The following is a 23364-nucleotide window of genomic DNA, read 5'->3' as shown; positions in this document are numbered from 1 at the left end:
TGTATGTACCATCTGCTGTACGCTCCCTAGTGCTCCGCTGGGGACACTCCTCCAAGTTCTCTGGCCACCCGGGCTCCAGCCGCACCATCGCTCTTCTCAGACGATACTTCTGGTGGCCGTCTCTAAACAAGGACGTGTCAGAGTTTGTCTCGGCATGCTCCATCTGCGCCCGCAACAAGGGGTCCTGCAGACCGCCTGCTGGTCTCCTCCAACCTCTGCCAACACCCAGTCGTCCTTGGTCTCACATCGCTCTGGATTTCATCACCGGGCTCCCCCCGTCCAGCCACAAAACTGTCATCCTCTCCATCATCGATAGGTTCTCCAAGGCTTGCCACCTGGTTGCTCTCACCAAACTTCCCTCTGCTCTCCAGACTGCCGGGTTATTGGTCAACCATGTGTTCAAACTCAATGGTCTCCCAGTTGAAATCATCTCTGACCGTGGCCCACAATTCATTTCCCAGGTCTGGCGTGACTTCTGCCAATGCTTAGGGTCTAAGGTTTCTCTCTCTTCTGGTTTTCATCCCCAGTCCAATGGGCAGTGTGAGAGACTCAACCAGGAGGTTGAGAACACCCTTCGCTGCCTCTGCTCCCACAATCCCACCACCTGGAGTCGGCATCTCCCCTGGGTTGAATACTGCCACAATTCGCATATATCAGCTGCCACTGGATTGTCCCCTTTCGAGGCATCCCTAGGATACCATCCCTCTCTTCTCCCCTCTTCATTCCCAGATTCAGCTCTTCCATCCGTCAGGTCACACCTCAATCGATGCCGTAAAGTTTGGGATCAGACTAAGGCCGCCCTGGAGCGCACGTCTGCCCAAAACAAGAGGTACGCTGATCGCAAGCGCCTATCGGCACCTACTTACACCCCTGGGCAGGAGGTGTGGCTATCTTCCAAAGACTTCCCTTTAAAGGCTTTGTCGAAGAAGCTGGGTCCTAAGTTTCTTGGCCCTTTCAAGATCGACCGCATTATCAGTCCCATAGCAGTCAGACTCAAGCTCCCAACTCATCTCCGTGTTCACCCTACCTTCCATGTTTCCCAGATTAAACCTGTATTTTCCAGTCCATTGTCCCCTCCTTCCAGGCCCCCTCCACCCGCCCGGATTATTGATGGTCATCCCGCCTTCACAGTGGACCGTATTGTGGCGTCCAGGCCGCGTGGTCGCGGTCTCCAGTACCTGGTGGACTGGGCTGGTTACGGGCCGGAAGAACGTTCCTGGGTTCCGCGCTCCTTCATTTTGGACCCGGACCTCATCTCTGCCTTTGAGGCATCATCTTCCGGACGGCCGCCAGGGGGCGTCCGTTAGAGGGGGGGTGCTGTCATGCTGCAGGTCTGGTGTCTGTGTCTCTCTCTTCTCTGCAGGGTGTGATGGGCAGGTGCAGCTCATCTCGGTTAATTTTGGAGCCTACTTAAGGAGCTGGGACCAGGAGGAGGGCGTCAGTTCTTTCTCGCTACCAGCGTGGTATATGACCGACCAGCTTCCTAGATTTGTGTTCAAACCTGATCTAATCCTGTGTCTCTGTTTTTCCCTCCTAGCCACCAACCCAGCCAGTTTGCCGCAGCCCTCCTCCAGGAGCCCACCTGCCTGTCCACCCTCCTACAAACCATCACCTGAGGAGTGCAGAGTCAGTTGCCCCTGGACACATCCTTCCTAGCTCAAGACAACCTCAAGCCCCGTGAGTTCAGCATCCTCCGCCTTCCCTCCACCTCAGACCAGTTGTTCACCATCACCCATCTTTTTCCTAGGCTGTACCAGGAAGATCCTGCCAGACTCCATTTTCTGTTCCCTGTTTCAATAAACATTTTCTTAAACTGATCTAACTGTCTCCGTGGTTGCCCTGATTCAGAGTCGTTCTTCTCACATCATGACATACACTGCATTTTGCGGGAGCTTGGAAGAAATATCATATTGCAGAATCGAACTTTGCGCACTTTATTCACAAACAACCACAGAAATGAAAATCCAAGGCATACATTTTTGATGAAGCTCTCTTTTTATTTATAAGCTTTATAACAGTGTATAACACTGATAAATATACAATGTTCAGTGGAGTTTTTAGCCAATAATTTTACCATTACAGAAATATCTTTGATATCACCTGAAACCAAAAGAGCGTAAAATCACAGCGTTCATAATCTTTTTACAACCGTAAAAACACAACCAAATATTTACAAATACTTTAAACCTTTTTGCATTTCTATTTACATTTCTAATATACACCAGCGCTTGGAGAATCCATAGAGCACCCGTTTTCAGCAAACTTTGGACAGATAAACTGCTTCACTGAAGAAAGCAGCCTCTGATTTTTCTTCACAGCTTTTTTGTTTTGTTAAAGCACAAGTTACACAGCAAAAAATCCTTAACTGATCAGAAATGTTCAAGTTGCAAAATAAGAGCGCAAATAGGACACTACATTACTTTTTCATTGTACCTGTTCATTACCTGTTTCACTCATTCAAATCTAACTGTCATAAGTTTAACAAGGCAGTTTTTTCTGGATAAACAACCCTTTTGCCTCTAACTGGCATGTGATACCTAATTTCTTTCCAAAATCTAGAGGTAGGAGAGAGGGATGGTGAGACTTTTGAGACCTTTTCACCACTTTCCTCATCCTTTCTCAAATTTGAACACATCCTCCATCTTTGCCTTGTCTGCAGAGCCTTCCACCAGCACACAGCACCCTGCTTCTTCCTCAGATGGCGCACTGACTCTGGGAAGAGGGCCAACTGAGCCGGGGTGATTTCCTCCAACTCCACCAGAACCACCTGTAAGGACAGACCTTTATTAGACAGTAACTAAATCATAACAAAATTACTTTTCTCAATTATCTCTCTTTTTAACTTTTATTCAGCTCTAGTTTTTAATTTCTATGACCCTTGTGTTTTTTGCATTAACAAGTCTCCTGCTTACCTTTATGGATCCCTCTAGAAGTGCCTTGTACATGGCTACCACACATTCCAGCTGCTGCCTCGAATCCAAAAAGACTTTATCTCCATCATCAACATCCACATCGCAGCTGCTCTCATTGGTCGTGCTTTCGATCTCATCGCCTCCCTCACTGATCTTTGTAATGTTATTGTTGTTGCTGCTGCTGCTTGTGTTTCTTTTGAAAGTGGAGGCAGTGTATAGCAGGAGAACTCGGCGACTGGCCTGAAGGTTCTCGTCCACAGAGTCCATGATGGCTGCAGGAAGACGGAAATGTGTGTTAAAAAAAAAAAAAACGCCTCATTTGAACCACACCCCTTGTACATTAGCTGTATTTTTGTCTGCTGTAAGCTGAACCTATTTCCATCCTAATGCCTTCTACAACCTAATTCCAATAAAACAATCCACTGGACTTTGTTTCGAAGTTTGAAGACGTTTTGCTTGGAAGCATTTTCAACTCAGAATGTCTAGAAATAGTGTTGAGTTCGAGCCTTTTTGTTGTTTTCTTTTGGAATGACTATAACCTTGATGACTGAGAACCTTCACCAGCTCCTGCAACCTCAAATGTATTTATATTTACTTCATCTCTGCCTGTTATTTAGCTCCATCTATGTTCAATACACTCTGATCCGCTTCCGTGTCACTGCTATACATTATCACTTTATCAACACCAAAAAAAATGTTTTGCTTGTAGACCACAAAGTTTAATTGTGGTCCCATATTTACCCTCTTTCCTTATATTTGCCATATCATGTAAAAGTTATGATTGCATGTTTTCTGAAGACAAAAATATAAACAGTAAAGAAGTATGTGCATGGTGAAAAGGGGAGTTAATGCTTAGTTTACATAAAGTAACAAACCTAGATAAAAATTCAGACAGCAAAAGTGCGGATATTGTATAAGAATTAAACCTTAATCCTGCCTTAAGACTGCTGTCTTCCTTTTTGTCTGTCTGATGTCTGTTTGAAACAAAACCTTTACAGAGAAGAACTACATTCCTACAGAGGTAATACACTGGAAAAAAATCAAAATCTAGACGAGTCATTTTTTTCTTAAAATAGGTGCATTTGCTCTTGGATTAAAGTAGTAAAAGAGACATCTTGCCAATGGAACAAGGCAATTTACACTTAGAATAAGAAAACAGAATAGCATTGTTTAATTTCAAGTGCATATTATCTAATTATCTTATTTATCAGAGTAAAAATACTCATTCCGTTGGCAAACTATCTCATTTACCTACTCAAATTAAGGAGAAGTACACTTAATTTAAGACATTTTTACTTATTTCTAGATCGTTTTTCCAGTGGACACATGTGGTAAATTAGCAAACAAAGGTAACTTAAGCAGATGGGTGGCTTACCCTGCCCAGGCAGGCAGTCACGGCCTGCTATGAAGAGTTTGTAGCCGCAGGCCTGTTCCAACACCTCAGGCAGTATTTGCAGGGCAAACTTTTCCACTTCCTCATTGAATCCGAGGGCACCAGGATTGGGGCATGCCACATAGGCGTCATACAGCTTGCCATCTAGATCTGAGAGAGAAAAGTTCTTATTAAAGTAACTATATACTACACACAAGCTTGCTTATTTCCAACCTAAAACAAAAGCATAGAAAACAATGGTTTGAGAAAGTAAAAGTAAAAAATAAACCCAACATGCATACATACAAACACACCTGAGGGCAATTTACAAAGACTGCCTAACCTACTATAGCACACACAGATCCTCCCAATAGAATCTATGCATGCATGAGAAGGACGTAAATTCTCCATATGGAAAAAGCCTAAGATGGCAAATAAACCCATTACTACTAAGCAACAGCGTCTGCAGCGGTTCCATTAAGTAGTCCACAGCGATATCACAGTTAGTTTATTTATGTTAAAATTGCAAATTCAATAAGGTGAAACAGATATTGAGCAAAATAATAAAAAAGGTGAAAAGTTTGCTATTTATTACTTTACTGACCATTCAAATGCTAATGATCCTCAAAATATAGCTATAATAATAATGATAGAATAATAGTGTGAGTGGAAATACTAAAACTTTGTATGTAAATCAAATTAATATAAAGAAATGACCCAACCTTGTGCTACTCAGATTATGATCCCCCAATTTGTAGGAATATATCTACTTTATCTTAATTTAGCCATTTTTGGATTAGTGCCCAGTGAGCCACATGTAAGAAACCTCACCAACCTGCTGTTCATGTATTCAATGCCACCATTTGTACATTTTTAAATGCAATGCTATATGTTTTTGTTGGGGGTATTTTTGCTTCGCTAGGGATATGTTAATAGAAGATATTTCACTTTTGTTCAACAGATTTACTGCTTGTTATAATGTGTACCTTGTTGTCCAAAGTAAAGTAGAGTTAATGAAGCTTCATCCTTACTCACATATCTATTCAAGTGGAGGAAAAACCTACCAGTATCTCCAGAACTAGAGGTGCTGGGGGATCTGAAGCACCCACTGCATAAATACATCAATTGTGTTGATGTAAATTGTTCACATGTTTTATTTTTGTGCTGCATTTTCTTTTTATAAAGTTGCTTTGGTTGTAATAAACCGTTTAAGACCAAAATCTCTACTTTTCCATTATGTCTGAGAGACTTTCTCTATATACAAAAAAAAGAAACTAACCTTTACTTAGAGTAAAATTTCACTGAGGTGCTCTTTAATTGTAAAACCATTTTACACCAGTAACCTTACTTGTATTGAAGTAAAGCTTTTTATCAAAATAACTGTATTTTTACTTGAGTATATTATTTTTATACTCTACCCCATCATTAGCTATTTTTTGTCCTTTTCATTAAAGGTAAGCATTCTAGAAAATTTGTGCCAGCAATTCCTCATTACAGACACCCAATACATTTACACTTTGGTTATGAATCACTAATGTACATGCTATTGAATTTGCATGTTTTTATGCATGGAAACCTTTCGAAGTTAAGGTTACCAGAGTTTTTCCTGAAGCTAACTCATAACCATGACAATTAACTGTCAGTAAAAAAAAAAAAAAAAAAGTTTGTTTTGTATTGAGTCATTTTTGCATCCAGTAGATATGCACGTTGGAAGGAATCTGTGGTTTACTGACATTCTGCAGGCGGTTAAATACCCGCTTAACTCCCCCCCCCCCCCCCCCCCCCACACACACACACACACACCCTCCCATATTGAATGAGAGGGTGATGACATTTCAACTGAAAAAGCGCAGCGCCCTGTGGTTAGGTTGCTTCCTCTGTTTTGTGTCCTACTGTATAAATGTGATGATTTGTGACATACAATTGAAGATTCTATGGCTGTACTAATGTGTGGGAATATACTGTAGCTACTGCATGTCTTTCCTTCAATATGGAAGCTGTCAATCCTTTGTTTCAATTTTTTCCCAACGCTTTTTCTGTTTCCCAGTTTCATAATATTCACAATATATATTTTTAGTTATACAACTAATGCAAAATTTTACCTTTATTTGCATAGACGACAGGACACGCCCTCCTGAACCAAAGTACAATGTCTATTTTGAAGGCGTAGTAGACAGCGACAGTGATGATAAAGAGAACAGTCACACCACCAGCAACTAATCCAATGGGAAGTATGATGTTTGGATCTGGGCAAATGAAACATAGCACAAATCAAGTTTAAAATGATTTTCATAAAGCATCAGGCATTTTTATTAAATATAGCTTGCTTTCTAAAATACATTTAAACATTTCAACAGTGTTTATATTAAGAATATTTGTACGTCCACATACCGGTAAAAAAAAAAAAAACTAAAGGATCTTCGTTTTTCTAATTAAAAAAGTAGTGACAGTGAATGCTGTGAGGCTAAAAATGAGTTTTCATACATTAATAAACATCTTTATTTTACTTATTTAATGCCTTCAGAGCTAAGAATCTAACTGGATGTAGCTATATAGTAACAATGAGGATAAATACACTCATGTGGATTTTTTGATTGTTATAACCAATGGATGTTTGAGTCACCAGACCGGGTGACAGTGCTAAAGAGGGGGGAGTCCATCAACAGTTCAAAAGCAAACACCAGTTTAACTCAAGCTGTGTAATTGGATTTTTGTATTTAGAGATGTTCAGGGTTGAATGAAGATAATTAAGTCCTTCTATTATCATTGAGACCTTTTTCTATTTGGTCTAAGGTGGTGGCATTAGTTTTAGCTTTGCCCTCTACCTAATCACTCATCAGATCCACCTGCACCGGTTTCCTATTTAAGCTGCCTGTTTTCTAGCCATCGGTGCCAGATTATTCTTGAGCCTTTGGTGTTGAGAGTTCTCTAGCATTACTATAGTGTTCTGGTTGCCTGATCTTGATCTGTTCCTGTATTTGTACGTTTGAGCCTGCCTGCCCCTGTCTGATTAGTTTGTCTGCCTGTCTTCGGACTCCTGTCAGATTCTTTTGCGGACTTAACCTGGATCTGCATCTTGACTTCGCCCTGTGGATTGTCTTGTCTTCCTTCGTCAGCTCAGATCTAATGTCCTGTCAGCTCTGCAGCCTTCTGGGCTTCCTCGTCTGGAACTCTCTGGCAGCATCTGTTTAGTTGATCGGCTGGAACCAACGTCATTCTCTGGGCACGGACTAAACTGTCAAACCAGGTTAGTGACTCGCGTGTTCATAATCATCCTCTGTCAGATTATCGCAGTCACTAACCTGGTCACTAACCTGGGTTTCTCTCCAAGACATCCAAGTCATTGTTTGAATAAATGCTTTTTAATGAATCCACTATCCGTCTTGCCTGAGTTCTGGGTCCTAGCTTGCTATTGCTGTGTAGAAAAATGTGGCTAATTTGTTCTCAACAGCAAAAACAGTGTCTTTTTTTAACTGTCCTGTTACTCTCTGTAACTTAGAGCAGGGGTTTTCCAGGCCAAGGACCCAAAGTGATGGCGAGATGGAGCGAGGACCAACTAATTATATATATTGTATGCAATTGCATCCAATTGTGTTTTATCAAACTAGTCCTATAGTCACTCTATTACAGATGGTGTAATGTAACGAAAGTAACTTCACCCTGGGATTAATAAAGTATTTCTGAATCTAATTCCTCGTAGATGGGACAGGTGTTGTGAATGAAACGTTGCCCAGCTTGAAAGAGCTCCTCTGTGTCGCTGAATGTAGCATTGATGACTGAAAGACATCTTCTGTCTACATTAATTTGTTTACTACAGTGTGTTAAACTCACGTTGATGTTTATTTAAAGACATTTCAATTAATGGAAAAAATTGCAGGGGGGAATATAAAAAAAAGTCTAATGAACCAAAAAGTTTGTGACCCCCATGCAGTACCTCCGTGGACCCTCTAGGGGTCACAGACCCCCTGTTGTAGACCTCCGACTTAGAAGATGTACAGTTTAAAACTTAGATTTCTGAACAAGTACATGAAAAGCTTTTGACAGAGAAACAAATATTGTTGGAAATAACAGATCTTATCTTGATTTAGGTTGTAGTTATCAGAATTTGTAATTGTTGTTGATAGAGGTTTATGTTGAAGGCAACATGGCTCTTTGCCCAGGGTTCTACTGTACTTGGTGACAGCAAGTCACTCAGCTGTGAGAGAGAACATTTTCTACTTCCTATTTTCATTTATGTCAGTTAAGAGTAAGAATTAGTTTGTATTCTAAATGATGTAAGCATTGTAAGAAAACTTCTGTATATATAACATGAGTGGGTATTGATGCTGAGATTGTTATCTGATTCAAGATTTCTTTTCAGCCTACACTAGGCTTTCACACTTTTTTTTTAATGCCTGAGTTGCATTTTATTGTCTTACGTTCAAAATCTAAAACACCTGACATGATCAAATTTTAAACACATAGTCTGAGCAGATTCTTAAAAAAACAGAGCTGGAGAGTTATTTAATATTTGCAAGGTTTTAAAAAAAAAACAAAGGCAAAAGTAAATGCTATTTCAACAGTGAGTCGACATAAATTAAAGAAAAAAGTATCTAACAAACTTTAATAGTAACATTTGGGAACATAGAAGTTATGACATAACAGTTCATGCTCAATAGCTTTACCTGTTGACAACAAAGTGAAGTATCCTTCAGGAAAGCCTCGGGAACTGTAGGCTCGACAGGTATAATTGAGGTGGAAATCTTCCTCCCTCAGTTCAGAGAACAGGAGCAGCCTTTCTAACCACACACCCTTTGGTTCATCTTGAGTCCACAAACTGTTGAAGTCAAATCAAGCAATGGCCTTAGAAGGTTGTTTAATTATGTTCCACAATTTTAAATGTGATAGTTTGAAAGAGCAGAAGACAATTTAAAGTTACAAACCGCTTCTCCGACATGTGGATTCGTTCAGATGGCTTGTTGGGAATGAACGTATAGTTGACAAACCAAAAGACATCAACGAATGGCATTCCAACACCTGGTATAAATACTAAACACCTCTGTGTGAGGTTCGACCCTAAAAGCAGAAAATAAATTATGAATATTTAAGCCTGAATATATTTTTTTAGCCTAACCATTATCCATCCATCCCTTTTCAATCACACTTATGCCTGCTGGGATCATGAGGGGTGCTGGTGCCTATCTCCAGCTGTCAATGGGTGAGAGGCGGGGTATACCCTAGACAGGTCTGCAGTCTATGGCAGGGCAACACTAGCCTTGTGAGACCATCCTGATCTCACGAGCTTTCAAGGTTTCACTCGCAGATCAGTCTGGAGACTCTCCGTTAAAGAAAATTTGGAGCCGTTCATCAAACGAACGTCCAATCAGCGTTGGCTTGAAGTGTGACGCAATGAGAAGCGCGACAGTTCAGTCTAAAGAACATGGCGGCTTCAGCCGATGAAACCAGCGTTAGTGTGGCTATCGAGCAAGTTTTATCGGAATTACACAGTATTTCTTCACTGAAAGAAGAGCAAAACACTGCTCTGGAGGCTTTTCTCAGAGGAAAATATGTTTTTGCTCTTCTCCTGACTGATTTCGGCAAGAGTTTGATCTATCAATTGGCTCCTCTTCTACGTCGCTCTGTTAGTACCTCATATGCTTCGTTGATCTGATTGGTTTATTTGGCCCGTCTATCACCAACATAGGCCAATCAGCTAACCAGTATTTTCGCCCCTTCCCAAAATTATTTCAACGGAAGGTTTCCAGATGGATATGCGGATCAAATCCATCTGGCGGAGTCAGGCTAGGGCAACACAGAGACTTACAAAAACATACAACCATTCATGCACACACTCACATCTATGGAGAATTCAGAGAAGTCAGTTAACCTAACAGTCATGTTTTTGGACTGTGGGAGGAAACCAGAGTACCTGGAGAGAACCCACACATGCACAGGGAGAACATGGAAACATGTATACCTTGGTTAGTAAATTCATACTATACATTGGTAGTGGGATTATTTTGTTTCATACTGAGGAAAACATTTATTTAATTAATTATAAGACATGCTCTAGAAATGTTTGAGGACCTAAGAATACTACATGAACAGTCACACCTAAATCTTTATTTACAGTAAACTATTTTATTTAAACAAATGTATTTTAGATATTATAGTTTGGGATATTTGGTACAAAACATTGCCGCTATAAAGGCAGATTATTTCAAGCAGGGTTTTGTTGAAACAAATGTTTTGTATTTTTTTGCTTTGTTCGGGACAAATTGAGCTGCAGAGGAAACCAATTAATGAAAATCGGCCGAAAATTGTTCCAAGTCCGAGCTTGGGCCCTAGGTTGCATACTGCTCCCTCACCATAGCTCCCTCCCTGCTACTAGCATGGCTTTAATATTCTTACTGATTTCAGATATTCAGATTGAGCTAAAGTCTCACCTTTTACAGCCTTGACGATTTTGTTTCCTGGTTCATGAATTTCTGGTAACAGAAAGTAGGAATCTAAAAACACATGAAAAAAAGAACAAACAAGTTTGATGTTGCTGTAGCTGGCTTTTTAGGGATCAAAGTAAATAAAGATCTGCCATTGCAATTTTTTAGTAATTTCATGTTACTTAAGCATAAAACTATAATTCTCCGCAAACATAAAATCGTATTGAGAAAAAGACAATATGTTTGTTTGTAATGAAATGCTGACAATCAGATAATGAAATTTAAATAGCATTATATCTAAAACTCAACCAAAACAAATGTTTGCAGCATTATAAAAGCTTCGTCGTGTCATCCAAGAATGTCAGCATTTCTTTCCAATAGATGATCATGGTGATAGTTATAGACCATATTTACACAAGTTTTCCATTGTGTAAAAAATTACAGGCTGCATGACAGTCACACTAAAGGGTGTGGATGCTAAAAATGTGTAAAACATAAATCAACCTTTTTTTTTTATGAGCAATTATACATCCATATCAAAGGGCCTCAATGTTTTCAGCTTAGACAGGGTCTCCCACCCTCACAGTCCTTCTTGTTCCCGGTGCCCCTAGTCCTACCACAGTTCTTCCTTCCACTCAATTTTCTGTTAATATCCCTGGGTACAGAACTCTGTGAACAACCAACTTCTTTATCAATGATCTTTTCTGGCTTATTCTCCTTGTATAGGGGATCTTCTGGTCATTTGTCAAACACATGCTTAGAATATATAATAAATATATATAATAAATGTTGTCCTTTTACTCAATACTCATATTTTTAAATGCACCTATATGTCTATATTATGTCCTCACTGGTTATGATCTTTCCATCTAACTAATATCTGTACATGGATTTTAATTTTTTTTCACCTTTGCATTAAAATAAAGTGAATATTTCAAAAGTAGGCTGTAAAAATGATCTGTGCTGCTAAGTAAAAATAAAGTGCATTATCCATGTCATCTGACCTCTGACCGTTACTTCAATGGTTTCCGATACAGATCCATTCACGCCATCAAGGGTAAACATCAGAGTACAGGTATATGTGCCACCGTTTTCATTTTCCACTCTGTCTATGGTTAGTTTGTTCCTGTCCCGGAAGGTATGCCTTCCTGGTTCATCCAGTATGGGGTCACAGCCCTGTTGGGATAAAGAAGAAGAACATTTTAGTTTTCTGTACTTACTTTGAAGACTACGGAAGAGGATTAGGGCCACTGAAAAAAAAAAAAAGTTAGCTGATTTTTTTTATTTTATTTCAGTATATTATGGGAAAAAAGTCAGAATTCTGAGAAAAAAGTCAGAATTCTGAGATTAAAGTCAGACTTCTGAGAAAAAAGTCAGAATTCTGAGATTAAAGTCAGAATTCTTAGATTAAAGTCAGAATTCTGAGATTAAAGTCAGACTTCTGAGAAAAAAGTCAGAATTCTGAGATTAAAGTCAGAATTCTGAGAAAAAAGTCAAATTTCTGAGATCAAAGTGAGAATTCTGAGAAAAAAGTCAGAATTCTGAGATCAAAGTCAGAATTCTGAGAAAAAAGTCAAAATTCTGAGATTAAAGTCAGAATTCTGAGAAAAAAGTCAAATTTCTGAGATTAAAGTCAGAATTCTGAGAAAAAAGTCAGCATTCTGACTTTAATCTCAGAATTCTGAGAAAAAAGTCAAAATTCTGAGATTAAAGTCAGAATTCTGAGAAAAAAGTCAAGATTCTGAGATTAAAGTCAGAATTCTGAGAAAAAAAGTCAAATTTCTGAGATCAAAGTCAGAATTCTGAGAAAAAAGTCAGAATTCTGAGATTAAAGTCAAAATTCTGAGAAAAAAAGTCAGAATTCTGAGATCAAAGTCAGAATTCTGAGAAAAAAGTCAGCATTCTGACTTTAATCTCAGAATTCTGAGAAAAAAGTCAAAATTCTGAGATTAAAGTCAGAATTCTGAGAAAAAAGTCAAAATTCTGAGATTAAAGTCAGAATTCTGAGAAAAAAGTCAAATTTCTGAGATTAAAGTCAGAATTCTGAGAAAAAAGTCAAAATTCTGAGATTAAAGTCAGAATTCTGAGAAAAAAGTCAAATTTCTGAGATTAAAGTCAGAATTCTGAGAAAAAAGTCAAATTTCTGAGATTAAAGTCAGAATTCTGAGAAAAAAGTCAAAATTCTGAGATTAAAGTCAGAATTCTGAGAAAAAAGTCAAATTTCTGAGATCAAAGTCAGAATTTTGAGAAAAAAGTCAGAATTCTGAGAAAAAAGTCAGCATTCTGACTTTTTTCCCATGTTAAACTGAAATAAAATTTAAAAATCAGTTAACTTCTTTTTTTCAGTGGCCCTAATCCTCTTCCGTAGAAGAACCCCAATAAGAAGAGCCAATAATCAAATTACCTTACCATTTAAAAAATGTCATTATCATCATTATTTTAGAGGGAATATGTTCTCATGCCATTTTATCGACTAAGTTCTTCACTTAATTGTGAAGAAATAGTTCAGACAGTGTTAAAGAAAAATGATTATTTTTAGACTTTAATACAGTTAATCTTATGGCATGTGTAAAAGGTATGTTGTATACTCTCCTTTTCTCATATTTCTTATTTTGAACAAGTTTGTGAAGATAACCTTTCCTTGAACCAGATTACTAAATTTAAGTTTGTTCCTGAAAATTTATGGTGAGGCCCCCCGCATTACACAAGCTGTCTGTGAGAGCTTATCTTGTGTTTTATGACTTTAGGAATTCTAGATGCCAGGACAAGCTTTGTTAAAACAAAGAAGCAAATGACCCCAGATGTTTGCAGTAAATAAGGGGAAGCCCTAGCAGTGTCAGAGATGGCGTTTGGTTGGAGGACCGAGGGCCAGCCCCTTTTTGAATGGATTAGATACAAGAGGATAAAGCTTTCTAAATAGAAGAAAAAGATCAGATTTGCCCTTGCAACTCTCCAAAGATGTCTCTGTACTCTTTGCTTTCTTTCCTCCTATGTCAGGTAATGGAATGTATGTCTCTGTTGTTCTGCAGTTTCTGGTGTAGGTTTGTGCATTGTCTTATTTCTAAAGTGTATGCATTGTCTTATATTGGATTAAACTCTGTAGTTCTGTGACGTCAACACGCAATGTTGGTTTTATTACCAAACGCAGCTCGCCGAGTGGACCTGGGGAAGGGAAGAATCAGAAGCCAATCTTTTTCCAAAGTTAACTATGTTAGAATATTTTCTTCCTTTACAATTGGGGGCTCGTGCCGGTTCTGGAGTCTCGGCGCGCGGCTGTTTGGTCCTGATTGATCCGTTTCGGCCCGACGCTTCGGTGTGGTAAGACAGTATTTGATTATTTTTCAGTTGTCTGAAGCGCCGTGTGGTCGGACCGGGGCTGATTTGCTGTGTGCGGCCTCACAGAATTCAGAAGCTGCAGAGGTAGATAGGATCGCTCCTAGGAGAGTCGCTTGTTTAAGGATTTGAATAAATACACATTACAGGGAACTGTGGCTAGTTCAAACAGAGCCTTTACGTTAACTCTGACTTAAGCTGGGTTTTTTAAAAGAAGGTTTTATTGATTGATTAATTAATTAATTAATTGATTAATTAATAAAGATTAATTTATTCTTTAGCCCTGAGGAACAATGCCTGTGCCTCTAAAAAAGAATTTCGGGTGTCTGTGTATTAATTAGCAGGGGCTTGTATCAGCCCGGAGATTTCGACTCATCTCCAGTGGACTTATAATTATTTGGGTTAATTGGATCGAGTTGTATCACTCATGGAAAAGGACTAATAGCAGGTTAATTGGACCGAGTTGTATCACTCGTGGAAAATAAAGGACTAATAGCAGGTTGGATCACCTTTCTTTGGCACCCTTAAGCGGGTTGCTTATAGTATAAAGGACTAAAATAAATTATTTGATTTAATACGGGTTCAATCGCTCTCCCCAGCTGAAAAAGAAAAAACCTTTTGTCACTGGGCGGATTGAGTGATCGAATAAACTAAATTGAGGCTTATTTTCGCCTCGAGCTTGACCCAGCTCTGAAGTGTAGGACTGAGAAGTTGAAATGAGAATAAAAGGGATTTGTAAAATTGAAATTGGACAATTAAAAGATGCGTCATACATTCTTTTAGCCGGCTCCTGACGTTTTCTTTTCTTTTTTTTCTGTCTTTTCTTGACTGAACTACAACGTTGTCTGTGTTTCTGTGTTTTGTATGTTTCTTTGTGTTTGTGGCTGTGTGTCTGTCTTCCCCCGTTATACTGTAGCCTATGTCCCACCACGCGCTGCTGTCTATTCGTCTGTCTGTGTCTGAATTGTGCTGAGATTGTGCGGAAGTGATTTGTGTTTCAAGATTGTGTTCTGAAATATTGTTAAATATTTTTGCTGGATGTTGTATTACTAACTTTCTGTTAAAATGTGCTTCTGTGGGACAGCGGTGTCTCCGTTTTGGATGCAAGTTTTGTTTCACAGCGGGGGGACTGATTGACCCCCCTTATTTGCATTTTGGGAGTGCTTCAGTTCTGTGCTATTTCCAGCTCACGCTTTCAGGATTCTTGGATTTTGATGTGAATTGCTTTAGGACTGTGTTTTGTGTTGAAATGAAAAGTACAAAATAACAGATTTACAGATGTTTTTACTTTCTCAGCGGGTGAAATGTGCTGCAGCAGTTCCAGGCTTGAGCACTGGAATGATCCAATTGTTTATTATAATACTGTAACATTGACAATCACTTAAATTTCTAGGTTTCCTGACACAGGAGGGAACACCCTCACTGATTGGAACAGGAGAACATATGGATGTTTTTCTGCTTAACAGTGTTTTCTACACTGTTAATGTGGGACATGTTGAAACACTAATGAATGACTTTGTTTCTTGTAGGACGATCTTCGTGTGCAGCCCATTTCGCATATTACATGACCACATGAACGGTTTTTGGGTTTTCCTACAGGGGGTCTAGGTAGCCATTTAATAACAGTGGGCTATCATGAAATACGGTTGTGTGTATAATTTGGAGTTTTTAAAAAGGTTCACTCAAAACTGAACAATATTAGAACTATTGGATAATAATGTCTTTTTATTATTTTTTTCAACCATGGTGTTATAATATTTGTGTTTAAGACTTTTACAGGATGAATTTTGGTTTGAAATCTGGGGTAACATCCTGCATCTTTCTTACAATGGGGTGTTGATGAGTGCTTGAGTGTGAATGAGAGTGAATGTGTAGGCTGATGGCCTTTGATGGGTTTTAGGATGCTCTATGTAAATATGACCTCAGTTTAGTGTGTAGCTGTGTGATATTTTTCTTATTTTAAACTATTTAGGTACACTGAAGGTTTTGTTTCATAAATATGTTTTTATTACTGCTTTAAGGGACAATTTTAAGGTAATGACGATTTCATATTTTGGTGTCACAATCTGGTTGAAGCTGAATCATCTGCTTGTGCAGTGAAATTAATATGAAACGAGAATTCAGCCTTGGCTTAAAGCAGATAGATGTAGTTATTAGGAAATTGTGTTATCCACTTTGACTAACAACACTAACAAACTAACCTAAATTCTAACTAAATAAACTTGGTTTATATTTCATATGGGTGACTGATTGGACATGTTGAAATTTTAGCATAATGGGGGTAAGTTCTTCCATTTTTGTTTTTTCCACCTCTAAATTGTTTTTCTTTTGGAAATAAGAAAACACAGGGGGATGTTATAAAGATAAGACATTACAGATGGAACTTTGAAATTTACATAATCTCAGTCTAGTTTGAATACTAGATGGAAGATTTGGAGAAATGGTGGAACATCTTATGATATTTTGGTTTTTCAGCTAATTATTATATAAAAGTGACATAGATTCCAAATTGTTTTCAAAATGGTAATTTTATTATATCAACAGGGGGAGAAGCAGAAGTAGACCCTAATTCCTGGTAAATTTTTGGATATGGTTAATGGTAAATTAATTAATCAATAATTTTGATTTTTTTCGATTCAACAATAGTGAATTATGGATTTCTTTAATGTAGAGTCATATGGCCTTCCTGCTTTACTACAATATGGTGTATGTGATATAGAAGCTTCTACTAAATTAGATTTGATCATCTCAAATTGAACGGTTTCAATTAACATCTATGCCATGTCTATTTACATTTAAAATTGTTGATAGATTTCTGAATCACTGCTGACTTTGATTATATACAGTTGGGTGTAAATTGTTAATTTTGAGGAAAATTTTGGTTAAAACTGCTATGAAATTCAGATAAAATGTAAAGGATTTCTGAAATTTTGAAATAGGACTTTGTCTTGAAGCGTGGGACAACGATAAGGATGTTTGGTATTTAGTAGAACAATATGCAATTCATAATTATTTGACCAAGGGCAATTCCATCACAACTTTTATAAGTATCAGTACTTGGACATTCTAGAGTTTGTTCTAATTCTTTAATGAGTTTGTGAGGTTGTGATTTTAGAATTTGTAGTTGATATTTGGCACAAGCAGAGTGAATGTCATCGAGGTATTGACGTTTATTGATTTTGAACAGTAAGTGTCATTATTTTCTTAATTCTGGCACATCCGATCGTGGACTATTTTAACAAATTTCTATCTATTCTTTTTGCAGTTCAGGATTTGGGGCAGTTGGCCGTTTGTGCTATAACAACAACAAATCTAGCGCCACACGGGAGGAGGCATCACAAGATAAATTTTATTTATAGTAGTGAAAGTAACAAAATGTGGCAAATATAAGTTTTGCTTTTTAATTACTTTGTATTATTTTTTCTCTGGCAGTTCTCCTTCCTTCTGACTTGATGGCGATCTTGGGGGAAGGGTCTTTTGAGCTCAGAGATCATGGGAAGATGTATTTGAAGGGATCTTCTTGATTACCGCATCAGGCCGCTGTTGTTGCTGAACAAAGATGATGCTGAACTGTGCCCATCTTCTGCTGGACTGCTGTATGAAAGCCAAACGCTGTTGAGCGATTACGAAGGTCAGTGAAGGCGAACTGTTACCTGGCAACAGATGTCTCCTTTGACTGTTGCTTTTCATGCCTGGCTGAAAACAAAAGGGACTCAGGCGTTATCTGTGGGAGTCTTCTATGGCTGGGAATCAGCAGTGAGTCGGGACCACAAAGATCATAGACAAACCCGGACGGGGGCTTCAGTAGATGACTGGTCTGCTGGTTTCTATGTCCTGCTCTGTCGACCACGAAAGGCTGACCAAAGTTCATTAAAGCGGGACTGTATCCAGATGTTTCTGCACTGCTGGAATGACTGCTTCTCTAGACACGTTCTGATTCAGCAGATACAGAATTGGGGCATGGCAAGTCGCTCAGCGGTGGTCCTGTTGTGTGTTCTCATGTTTGATCCTGGATTCTCACCTCTGATCATGTGACCTGGGCGCCAAAGCCCACTCCTGGGGTTCCCTTCAGTCTGCAGGTTGGAAAAGAATTGGGTGCCAACAATACTTGGTAGTGGTGAATAAGTTTTTTAATTTTTGTAGTGTGTGATGCCATTGTTCTCTTCTTATTTTAGATATAGCACTGAGGCGCCCTGTTTTCTTCACGTCCTGCAGCCCTGCAGTGTAATTCTAGGTGTTGAGGACAACCCCATCTCCTGGGGTCAGAGGTTTTACGATGCAGTTAGGGGTTGGTGTGCACCAACTGTTACGACACTGCATTCCTCCATGATTCACTCTGTTTGTCTCACAAAATGCTAGTGTGTCTTTTTCCCTTCCTGCCTGAAAAGAATGGGCAGGGACTAACTATTGCAATTACATTTTTTTTAACTATAGCTGAATTGCATTGTGTGTTACGCTTCATCTACTAAGGAAGATGATCTAAATTTTTATTTGCATAGTACAGTGGCTACCATTCAGTAAAACTAAATTTAAATTTAAATGGAATTTGAAATTAAGGTGTTAAAGTGGATTGGGTGTCTATAGACTGACTTACTGAGCAAATGACACCAAGTTCTGTGTTGATTTCATAAATTTAATCAAACATTAAATTCTTTGCTTGAGGTGTGCAGATTGTAACAGCATCTGGGACACCGTGTTTGAATTGCATCCAACTGTGTTACATGAGGCTAAAGTTAGTGGTGATACCGGATTTCATCTCAATGAGTTGTGTAGGATTTTTATTGTATTCTATGACAGAACATTTGTTCTGTTATAGAAACAGGGGGACATGAATGGAATTGATCTGATAAGCAAATTTTTAGTTTGGATCTCTCTTTACTTTTCGGAAAAAGAGGTTATTGAAGTTAAATCAAAATACATTAAATGTTTTACGGTGTATTAGCAGCATTAAAGATGAGCTAACTATTTGGATATGAAATAAGTAAAATTTATAAATTGAATATACTAAACAAAATATTGACTATCAAATAATTTACATAAAATAGTGTTCTTAAACTAAGGAAGGTGATTGTTGGATTGTTGCATCTCTATTCATATGTTTTAAAATAAGTTGTTTAACTAAGACATCCAGGAAGGTCTAAACTAAAGATTTACATCATTTAATAAATTTAGCTGTGTTGAATCTCTCACCAAAACTGAAAAGGCATTGATAATTGATAAACAATATAAAAAGGGTAATACATTATTCAATTAAATATTTTATAAATAGGTTTTCAAAAGAATAAATGGATCAAAGGTAAAAATGATTGAAATTTTTGGGATTTAAAATATGATTGGAATAAAGTAGGTCATTTTTGATATTTAGTGACTCATGTAAAGCAGGCTGATCATTCTTTAAGGTTTTAAAAAATAGAAAATATGATGATTGAAATTAAATTGGTCTAAATTGGAAATTTACAAATTAACAGTTATGGAACTGCTTCTAAAATACAGTTAAGTTTTGGGTTTAACATGATAGGAAACTTTCATTTCTCATGTAGGCCTTATATAAAAAGAGGGTCAAAGGATTGATAAAATACAACTCCAAAGTAGCAGATTTATAATACAAAAGGAAGACAGTGAAGCTGTCATAAAGTGTAGGATCAATCATTAACCAATCAACAGGGTTCTCTCCATATGAGCTCCAGACAGGACGGATGTTTCCAGGACCTGCTACCCGCATTCCAGGATGGAAAGGTAAGCTTGCACATTTATCTCATAAAGATTTCTTCAATGAGTTACAGGTCCTGGCAGCAGAATTTACAAAATACCAGACGTCACAGGAACGTCCAGGCTCGGGATCAGTTCGGGGAATCGACTGGGTGCGCCTGATAGTCATCAAAAGAAAGTGGTCTGAACCTCGCTTCGCCAGACCATACCGAGTCGAGGAGAGTACATCTCAGGCTGTCCGTCTACAAGAGAGAAGGAGACACGTGGTTCCATTGGAGTCAGTGCACATCAGCTGAGGAGCCACGGCGCACGCTGCAGGGCACACAGGAGAATCTACAGTCTCAACCTGCGGTCGAGGAGTGTCTGAGGGCCATCACAGCGCGGAGGAGGATCTGCATTTCCGGGCAGAAGTCTGCCAAAACCACTTCATTTTCCTGAATTACAAGGCTTAAAAGGCCCGGGCAGGCACAATAATCCTGTTCCGGTGTCCTTCCATTGAGAAAAGGAGATTGCACCCTCTCCTTAAACTCACTGTTAAATTGGCATAATACTCCAATTTTCAGTGAGCAACGGACACTCAGGTGGAAAACCTGAGGTTTACAACCGAGGAGGAACACGTGAAGGATCCAGCTACAAGATCATCATTAACTTATCTTCTCTTTATTGCGTGTTTTCGTTTTTTGCGAACTCTTCAAGAACATTCGTTTCTTTTTGCGCGTATTTTTGGATCGTTTCCTGACGAAGAATTCATATTCATTTTTGAAAGACTATCGAAGGAGCATAGAGACGAACTCTAACTTCTTATTATTGAATTGTGAAAAAAAAAAAAAAAAAAAAACTATTTTGTAATTTTTATGTGTTTATGCTATTTTGTAATTTTTATGTGTTTATGATGTATTTCTTGATGTTGTTATTGTTTTTTATTGACAAATTGTAGTTTTTGTGGTGAATATTGTCTTTTAAGTCTGCTGAGCATTTTTTAGTAATTTTGAGATATCTTACTTTTATTTTTTATTTTTTATTTCATATTCTGGGCTGATATTCCTATTGTGTGTTTGCTTCTCTTTCAGATAACTGAGTTTTATGATTTTTCATATTTGATAAGTGAAATGTATTTTTAGTTTAGTTTTTACTGGTTAAAATTTTGTGGTTCATCAGGTGAGTATTAAATTGTTGGACAGCGCAAGATACATTTGATAAGTTTAGATTATGGAGTTCAGCTTTAGACACATGGCCTGGCAGGGGACCTAGGAGGTGTTGTTTAAAAAGGGGACTGTTATAAAATTGGGCTAATGTTTTAGTTTTTTAGTATACTAAATAATTTTTTGGTTCCTCTATTAGAAGGCTTAATCATTTTATTTGTGAGGTCTGTATGTCTCAGACCTCAAAACGGGGACTGTTAAAGAAAAATGATTATTTTTAGACTTTAATACAGTTAATCTTATGGCATGTGTAAAAGGTATGTTGTATACTCTCCTTTTCTCATATTTCTTATTTTGAACAAGTTTGTGAAGATAACCTTTCCTTGAACCAGATTACTAAATTTAAGTTTGTTCCTGAAAATTTATGGTGAGGCCCCCCGCATTCCACAAGCTGTCTGTGAGAGCTTATCTTGTGTTTTATGACTTTAGGAATTCTAGATGCCAGGACAAGCTTTCCGCCTTTTCTTGTTAAAACAAAGAAGCAAATGACCCCAGATGTTTGCAGTAAATAAGGGGAAGCCCTAGCAGTGTCAGAGATGGCGTTTGGTTGGAGGACCGAGGGCCAGACCCTTTTTGAATGGATTAGATACAAGAGGATAAAGCTTTCTAAATAGAAGAAAAAGATCAGATTTGCCCTTGCAACTCTCCAAAGATGTCTCTGTACTCTTTGCTTTCTTTCATCCTATGTCAGGTAATGGAATGTATGTCTCTGTTGTTCTGCAGTTTCTGGTGTAGGTTTGTGCATTGTCTTATTTCTAAAGTGTATGCATTGTCTTATATTGGATTAAACTCTGTAATTCTGTGACGTCAACACGCAATGTTGGTTTTATTACCAAACGCAGCTCGCCGAGTGGACCTGGGGAAGGGAAGAATCAGAAGCCAATCTTTTTCCAAAGTTAACTATGTTAGAATATTTTCTTCCTTTACAACAGCCTAGAACATCAAACCAGATCTATACACACAATCTGTTTTTCTCAATATCTGACTTAAAATCATAATAAACATTTTGTTCATTTGCCATTTGCGGAAAAAAAAAAAACAATGTGATGGGAAAAAGGTAGACCACTGTGTCTACCCTTGACTGCAGGTAAAACATTTACTACTTAAGACCTCTGAACAGAATCCACCAACAGAAACTATAAGCTGAGCTTCTATGTAACACATAGGATGAGGAATATGTACTGGACTTGTCTTTTTGCTGCATAAACATATAACTCCTCTATTTAGTGAGCGTTAAAGTTAAAAATAAGCATTTTATAAATCATGTCCTGCAGATATTTTAGAAGATAGAAAACAAGTTATTCCTGCTGACTTTTTTTTAGCCCCTCTCCATCTGGCCAATAAGGAAATAAAAAATGATTTTATACATACTTTATACCAAGTGACAGAGGAGCTGATGCCATAGCTGTCCAGTTTATCCATATAGTCCCTTAGTGGGCAGTGCAAGGTGTCAGACAGATCTTTTGTGAGTACTTGATAAGCTTTCAGTGGCCTTCCACACTCTCCATCGATTGGCATATTTACCACCAGCTTGGTGGACTGCATGTAGCACTGAGCGGGAGTTCTGCAAGGAAAAACAATCCAGGAGGATGTGAAATTTAACCTATGCCATCAGTACATTTAAAATGTATTTCTTTATGTCAACTACAGTACTATGGAGGCCCAGTTCTACTATATCTAAATAAATAAATGCTCAAAAAATTCATAAGCATGCAATTAATACAATAAACAAATAAATGTAGGTTGAAATGAAATTATACAGCTAGACATAAATGTATATATCTATTTTAGTTAGCTTCTTTATTTATTCGCCTTTGTAATAATTACCTTATTTTTTTATTGTCCGCTAAATTTTTTACTTTATTTATTAATCTTTAATATTTATATATGTGCATGTTATAATATTTTTGTCTGTTTTATTTTTCCTTTGTATTTTTTACCCTATTTATTTCTTCAACGCTGTTTATTTCTGTCTGTCGTTTTTAAATTTCCATATACATTTCTGCCTCATAATGCAAATCATTCTACTTGCTATTTATTTTCTCTTTGAGACATGCCAGGTTTACAGTACGTAATAATGTACAGAGTGACTGAAATCTTAGAGGGGATGTAAACAGAATGACATGCTTATCTCAAAAGTAGATCAGACAAACAGCTGTGGTTAGAAAGAAGGTGAGGGAGGCATTGCTTTTTTTTTTTTGTTCCACATCCCGTCTAAGCCTCTTCTGATAAATTCGGGGGAAAAGTGACAAACCACAATGTAACATTGTAGAACACAAAACCCCTTTTTGCAACAGTCAGGATAAAAAAATGTCCACAAAAATCAGGACGCTTCTTTTTTAATGTAGCCACAAATATTATTGTTGAAAACAAAAAAAAGAAAGAAAAAAAGAAAAACAGTCACAAACATAACCTAT

At 37.9% G+C, this 23364-nt stretch overlaps 1 protein-coding gene across 5 annotated transcripts in view; it reads right to left on the bottom strand.

Annotated features, from left to right (window-relative positions):
* Positions 1–1972: 1972 nt before the first annotated feature.
* The window catches only part of LOC119795928 (interleukin-1 receptor-like 2), a 47002-nt gene continuing 25610 nt past the window's right edge, over positions 1973–23364 (bottom strand). For all 5 annotated transcript variants that reach the window (XM_038304175.1, XM_038304178.1, XM_038304176.1 and 2 more), the window contains 9 exons: positions 22319–22511; positions 11708–11879; positions 10710–10772; positions 9207–9339; positions 8949–9100; positions 6387–6530; positions 4288–4455; positions 2913–3184; positions 1973–2767 (listed from right to left, as the gene is read on the bottom strand). In XM_038304175.1, coding sequence (XP_038160103.1) covers positions 2471–2767; positions 2913–3184; positions 4288–4455; positions 6387–6530; positions 8949–9100; positions 9207–9339; positions 10710–10772; positions 11708–11879; positions 22319–22511 — 1594 coding nt within the window. In that variant the 3' untranslated portion in view covers positions 1973–2470. The remainder of the gene's footprint in view (positions 2768–2912; positions 3185–4287; positions 4456–6386; positions 6531–8948; positions 9101–9206; positions 9340–10709; positions 10773–11707; positions 11880–22318; positions 22512–23364) is intronic.

The sequence above is a fragment of the Cyprinodon tularosa genome, unplaced genomic scaffold (assembly GCF_016077235.1).
Source record: "Cyprinodon tularosa strain WSP-4 unplaced genomic scaffold, ASM1607723v1 ctg527, whole genome shotgun sequence".
Lineage (NCBI taxonomy): Eukaryota > Metazoa > Chordata > Actinopteri > Cyprinodontiformes > Cyprinodontidae > Cyprinodon > Cyprinodon tularosa.
Note: the sequence above shows the minus strand (reverse complement) of the source record. Positions and strands in the feature narration are given on the sequence as shown.